At 35.2% G+C, this 7084-nt stretch overlaps 1 protein-coding gene across 1 annotated transcript; it reads right to left on the bottom strand.

Moving 5' to 3' along the window:
- Positions 1-997: 997 nt before the first annotated feature.
- LOC125262817 (SLAM family member 5-like) lies at positions 998-7084 on the bottom strand. The gene is made up of 6 exons (XM_048181684.1): positions 6317-7084; positions 3470-3778; positions 2324-2611; positions 2085-2192; positions 1937-1980; positions 998-1590 (listed from the first exon to the last, which is right to left on the bottom strand). The coding sequence occupies exons 1-6, from the start codon at positions 6363-6365 to the stop codon at positions 1543-1545; spliced, it is 846 nt and encodes a 281-aa protein (XP_048037641.1). The 5' UTR covers positions 6366-7084; the 3' UTR covers positions 998-1542.

Consider the following 7084-nt stretch of genomic DNA (forward strand, 5'->3'; position numbering starts at 1 on the left):
AACTGTTACTTTTCAGGAACACTGATAGATGTAAAAGGTGACCAGTAGCATTGGTTTATGACACAAAATACAAATTATGAAATATAATATATAGCCTATTATATGAAATATAATATGACTTTCATCCATCAAATATACAAAAGCAGCAATGTTGAGAGGTGAAATGTGTGGTGGATGAATAGTTGTCTGCAGTAAATATGTTCCTACTTGTGAAAATTTGCAAAGGTTTCTATATGGGTCATTTTTGACCCATGTGTGTAAAATTGATGTAGAAATACAAAAGCTGTGTTTGTTTATAAAAAAAAGAAAGAAAAAATAAAAACAATGATTTGTTAAAATCAAAAACAAGATATTTAAGGAATACCTGGAATAAATAAATGATAAAATAAATTTCTTTCAAAGATTCAGCAAATAAACACTCAGTCTTGACTGAAATACCATAGAAAATGAATACGGGTCATTTTTGACCCATGTGTGTAAAATTGATGTAGACAAACAAAAACTGTGTTTGTTTATAAAGTAAGAAAGAAAAAATGAACATTATGATTTTTGTCAATCAAAAACAAGATATTTAAGGAATACCTGGAATAAATGAATGATAAAATACATTTCTTTTAAAGATTCAGCAAAGAAACACTCAACCGTTATTGAAATTATATAGGAAATGAATACGGGTAATTTTTGACCCATGTTATGCATTAGAAGGGGTTTTCATAGCTTGTGCATCAAAGGGTTAAACAGCTTTTGTGGGCAAGTCGTTAAACATTTAATTAACCGACAGCCTGTTTGCTAATCTTCAGCATGTTTTACACTAAACAATACTTTAGTTGGGAACTATATGTAGATTTTAGCTTGATAAAATGTATTTTTTAAGAGAAGGCAGACTAGGGAATGTTGTGACTGATGTCACTGCCATTACACGATAGGCTGATTAAGTGATTAAGTTAGCCGTTACGTTTTCTCTAATGGTAAGAGATACAGACCCTCTTATCTCCCTGTTCCTTACGAAAATGAACCATGGTTTTACTACAAAGAAAACGAAAAAAAAAAAACATGGTTATTATAGTTGAACCATGGTAACCACAAATTAACCATGCTACTCTAACCATAGTTTAACCATGGTATTTGTGGTAAAACTGTGGTTATATAAATGGTAATCAGTTAGCCAAAAAAACATGGTTAGGCTTCTACACTTTTACTATAATAAAACCATGGTTAATTTTTGTAAGGGATTATATACATTCTCTGGCTGAGTCTCTGGTGTCAGGATTCAGTCAGGACATGCTATAATGTCAGAAACTGCAAAGTAAGTAACACAGCAAGTAACACAATCTAACTAAATTTTGCTGAGCTGGTGCAATTTTTATTAAGCAAACAAACTACGGTTGAATTGCTAGTGTATTAATTCTCTCAGGTTGTGGTCGAAGAATAACGTTTGAGACTCCATTCACCTTCTGATAACAATCTCACAATTTCCTTGTAACTGTATGAATGTGTGTGTGTGTGTGTGTGTGAACTAATGAGGTGTAAAGAGGTATTTGATCATTGTCTTTTGGGGACATTTGAATATACAGCCTCCTTCTTTATTTTCTGCAAGAAAAAAAAAAAAATACAGTCAATCAGGAGCCTGGCAGATGGAACAGTTTAAACATTATTTATCAGTGATATTTCATTGTTGTTGAAGAAAAGTACAGTATTTTCTGCATGCTAATTCGTTTTGATTTGTGCTAATTTATAGATCTGCATAATGTGTAAACGCTAACATACAGTACATTAACATTTACACTGTGTTTTTGAGCTGCTCTCTATTGAAGGTAATGACCGAGGCTGACCATCCACATCTGTTCACTGACAGTCTGATGCTGCACATAAAACTACAGTCAACCAGCTTCAACAACGGCAACATGTTCTTGCAAAACAGTCATAAATTACTTACTCGTGTTTTCTGTTGACAGAGAGCTGAATCCTTCCAGGTCTCGACTGCATTAACAATAATAACATGTTAAAACAACAAAGTTTTCAATCTTATATCGAGATGTGTGCCTAAAAAAGTAGATATTTTGACATATGCATTAATTGCTTACTCTTTTGACCCGTTTTTCTACATTTCTTGCAGAGGCAGCACATCACGACTACAATCAACAGAGATCCAGCGGAAATCAGCACTATGTACAATAAAGGTAGACCTTGATCTGTAAATGACAAAATGAGTCATTAGTGTGAGTGAATCGGTCCGTCTGATCTACAACAAACACTATCAAACATCAGCACTGTATAACATGATAGTTACGCTTAATTAACATTAATATCAGCTCTGTCGTACCTGCACATGTGTGACAGAGGTGAATGATGTCCAGATGTTGAGTCTGGTTGCTGATGGGATTGTTCAGCACACAGCTGTAGGTGTTTTTATCCTGATATTCCACCTCCAGAGGTAGAGAGAGACTGATGCTGAGATCAGACACACTGATGCTGGACAATAAACTGTTTCCTTTGTACCAGGAGAGAGTCACATGACTCACATTCACAGCTGAACATACCAATGAACAATTTGATGATGATGAAGAACATTGTGAAGAGTTTCTGCTGATGACAGGAACAGGCAGATGAGCTGAAAAACATCAGAGAATAAACAAATCTTGATAAATCCAGCCAAAAATCTTACTTTGTTTCCATCTTCTCAAAATACACAATGATTGAATCTTTTAATATGTAAACGGTTTAAGCATATTCTGGTTTCAGTTCCATTTAATCTGAAGAGACATCTGTTAAAATTGTTAAACTACTGTTAGAATAGTTCAGACATGAAATGAATTCAGTCATTAATGAGAAATATAAATGTAAATAGGTTCGGTTGTGGTCGTCTAGATCTGCTACGCCGCTGCTGCTGTGACTGTGGAGCAAGGACCCAGACTCACTCTGATAAACCAAAAGAAATACAGAGAAGAAAACATATGCTGCTGCTGCGGAGTAAGTACAAACCCCAAAGAGAGTATGACAGTAACACATGCTGCTGCAAGACAAAAGAGACACCCATAGCAGATGTACAGGTGGTGCTGGGGAGGACGAGGGGCTATAGACATAGGGTAAAGACTGAACTCCATCTAATGTGACCAGAAAATAAAGGGGAGCGTAGATAGTAAGAAGCGATCGAATGGCTGTTGAACTGGCGACGAGACTGCAAATCAGCTGCACATACAAGTTTCATACTGAACTTGGTATTAAAGACACAATACATAAACAATGAGTGTAAAAAAATGTGTTGTGTTAGAAAAAAACAAACACAAAACAAATTTATCCAATTTCATAACTTTGTTTTGCTTATTATTATTTTTATTCATTTATTTTTTTGGAGGGGGGGGGTATCAACATTATGCCACAAATGCTGTTAATTGAGCTTAACTTATACTGAATATTCGTTTAATAAAACAAGAATATTTGAAACACAAGACAAATTATCTCTATTCACCATATACAGAAACACTGAATGTTTTTGATGTCACTTTTTCTGTCCTTATCTGTACTTTATAAACTCCAGCATGTTCAGTTGTGATGTTTGTGATGGTCAGAGATCCAGTTTGATTGTCCAGCTCCAGTCTGTCTCTGAATCTCCCATCAGTACTATTATATGTGGAGAAGATTTGCTTCTTTCTTTTAGCTATGAGAGAGTTTTCAGCTCCAAATGTCCACAGTATGTCGTCTTCATGTATTTCAGTAAGATCAGTGTATAAAGTGACAGAATCTCCTTCCATCACTGACACTGAATCACCAAACACACCTGATGAACAGATTTTACAATGATTAAGGTCCTACAAAGACTGAAATCAGGTATAGTTTGTAACTAAATGTGAATTGAAAAACTTTCTGAACTGCAGCAAAGACACAAATGAAAGGTGGGAAACATGTACATGATATTAATGGTTTTTTTTTTTTTTTTTTTTTTTTTTTTTTTAAGTTATCTGCTATCTAGAGCAAAATAAATGTATAAAGCTACAAAGTCAATTACAGTATGACAATTTGAATTAAAGGATTAGTTCACTTTTAAATGAAAATTACCCTAAGATTTACTCAACCTCAAGCCATCCTAAGTGTATATGACTTTCTTCTTTCAGACGAACACAATCAGAGTTATATTAATAAATATCTTGACTCATCCAAGCTTTATAATGGCAGTGAGTTAACAATTTTGAAGCTCAAAAAAGTGCATCCATCCATCATAAACTGCTCCAGGGGATTAATAAAGGCCTTCTGAAGTGAAGCGATGCACTTGTGTAAGAAAAATATCCATATTTAACAAGTTATAAAGTAAAATATCAAGCTTCCACCAGACCGCCTGCTGTATTCAGCTCAGGAAGAAAGTGTAACGCCTCTCTCAGTTCAAATAGCTTGTGCTATGTCCTAGGCTTTTTTTCGAAAGTTGAATACGGAAGGCGGTCTGGTGGAAGCTAGATATTTTACTTTATAAAGTGTTAAATATGGATATTTTTCTTACACAAACGCATCACTTCACTTCAGAAGGCCTTTATTAACTCCTCCAAAGCCGTGTGGAGTATGTTTATGATGGATGGATGCACTTTCTGATACTCGTCACCCCTGTTCACTGCCATTATAAAGCTTGGATGCATCAGGATATTTATTAATATAATTCATCAGAAAAAGAAAGGATGGCTTGAGAGCGAATACTTCTTGGGGTAATTTTCATTTTAAAGTGCACTAATCCTTTAAAGGGTTAGTTCACCCAAAAATAAAAATTCTGTCATTAATTACTCACCCTCATGCTGTTCCACACCCGTAAGACCTTCATTAATCTTTGGAACTCAAATTAAGATATTTTAGTTGAAATCCGATGGCTCAGTGAGGCCTGCATTGGGAGCAATGACATTTCCTCTCTCAAGATCCATAAAGGTACTAAAAACATATTTAAATCAGTTCATGTGAGTACAGTGGTTAAATATTAATATTATAAAGAGACGAGAATATTTTTGGTGCACTAAAAAAAACAAAATAATGACTTATTTATTGATGGCCGATTTCAAAACACTGATTCAGGAAGCATCAGAGCATAAATGAATCAGCGTATCAAATCATGATTCGGATTGTGTCAAACTGCCAACGGCTGAAATCACGTGACTTTGGCGCTCCGAACAGCAGATTCGATACTCTGATTCATTTATGCTCCGATGCTTCCTGAAGCAGTGTTTTGATATCGGCCATCACTATATAAGTCGTTATTTTGTTTTTTTTGGCACACCAAAAATATTCTCGTCACTTTATAATATTAATATTGAACCACTGTACTCACATGAACTGATTTAGATGTGTTTTTAGTACCTTTATGGATCTTGAGAGAGGAAATGTCATTGCTCCCTATGAAGGCCTCACTGAGCCATCGGATTTCAACTAAAATATCTTAATTTGTGTTCCGAAGAGTAACGAAGGTCTTACGGGTGTGAAACGACATGAGGGTGAGTAATAAATGACAGAATTTTCATTTTTGGGTGAACTAACCCTTTAACCTGCATATTTTCAACATCTTGACATTTTTAAATATAGGACATTTAGATTAGTTACTAAAGTATTTCTGAACTATTTCTATTTTTAGAGAGGGTTTGTATTTGTAAATCCTTGAAATTAAGACAATTTACCCCCCCCCCCCACACACACACCAAAAAAAAGGTCAGAGATAAAATAGTGCCAGTATCGTCTTGCACATTCTTTGTTTATTCAGCATCTACTGCATATTTAAACCCATACCGACATGCCAAAACATGATTTTGGGATCCATCTTTTTACACACAGAACAGCTATTATACATAACTATTACGGGCAGTGCAAACATTCACTGATGCTTAAGAGAGAAACATGATGCATTAAGAGTTAGGGCGTGTAAACTTTTGCACAGGATGATCGGACTAAATTGTTCTTATTTTGTCTTCTGGGAAACACGTAATCTTTTGTACTGTAACTTCTTTAAGAACCAGAAGAAGAACCGGGCCTGGTCTGAGATTTTAAAGTGGCTTAATGGAGGATTCACTCTCTTTGAGTATCCACTAGTTGAAGTTACATTCACTATAGCATATCCCATTATTTTCCATTGCTTCTAACATATGTCAAGAATGTTACTGATATTAGGCCAATAAACAATTACAATCGCAAACCTCCAGGTAATGGAAAGGTGCATGGGAGAGAAGACTAATAATGTCAAAAATAAAATAAAAAACTAAAGGAAATCCCGCACACCATCAATACTTGCAAAAAGTATCAAAAATATTTATTCACAACAATATTAAGTCAAAAATATATATTTATAACTTACCAATCAGACGCCAACAGCACAAACAGAACAGAGCAACCGTGTGAAACATTTTCTTCAATTGTTCAGTGAAAAGTCTGAAAAAAAAAAAAAGTTCATACTATCTGCCATCTCACATTGTGAGCGTCTCATTTTCTGAGTCAAACTGAAACCTGCTGTGGTTGGGTTTCTTCAGAAACATGGTTTGATCTGTTGGGTGGACAAATAGTTTGTTGGTGAGAGTGGGTATTTAATGCATCTGTGTTTAGTTTGTAGGTGAAGAGTTTCTTCCTGTCCTGCTTTAAATGAATCTCACAGTTGATGCCCTATAAAACAGCTTTACAGTCATATAACATACTAAATCCATCAAAAAGTCAAATCAGAGGTCCACTAGACTCTTACTTATCATGTGTCTTTGATAACATTCACAGATTGACAGCTCAATAATACACCAGATATTTTCCTGGCTGCTATTGCTGGTCAGCTTTGTTGTCTTTTAATGAAACATTGCATTCAAATCCATTAAGACATTTTAGGCCTGTGACACACCAAGCTGACAATCAGCCAATGCCAGGCCATCAGTGAGTGTCTGTCGGGCTAGTTTTTATGGTGTATTCTACACATCGGCTCTAGTTGGGCTCATGCCGGCAGGAGTTAATCTGATTCAGTGTGTGTTGAATTAGCATCGGCCCATCTTTGAGTGAGATCATTCTGGAGATCTAACTTGCTGCTTAAAGGATTAGTGTGATTTTTAAATAAAAATTTCCTGATAATTTACTCACCCCCATGTCA

This window comes from Megalobrama amblycephala, linkage group LG2 (genome assembly GCF_018812025.1).
Source record: "Megalobrama amblycephala isolate DHTTF-2021 linkage group LG2, ASM1881202v1, whole genome shotgun sequence".
NCBI lineage: Eukaryota > Metazoa > Chordata > Actinopteri > Cypriniformes > Xenocyprididae > Megalobrama > Megalobrama amblycephala.

Coding starts and splice junctions, on each gene's coding strand:
- LOC125262817 (XM_048181684.1), bottom strand. CDS start 6,365: ATGTTTCACACGGTTGCTCTGTTCTGTTTGTGCTGTTGGCGTCTGATT. Junction 2,612..3,469: donor ATTCAGTGTTTCTGTATATG/GTGAATAGAGAT, acceptor GATGTTTTTCAG/CTCATCTGCCTGTTCCTGTC. Junction 1,591..1,936: donor TCTGTCAACAGAAAACACGA/GTAAGTAATTTA, acceptor TTTTTCTTGCAG/AAAATAAAGAAGGAGGCTGT.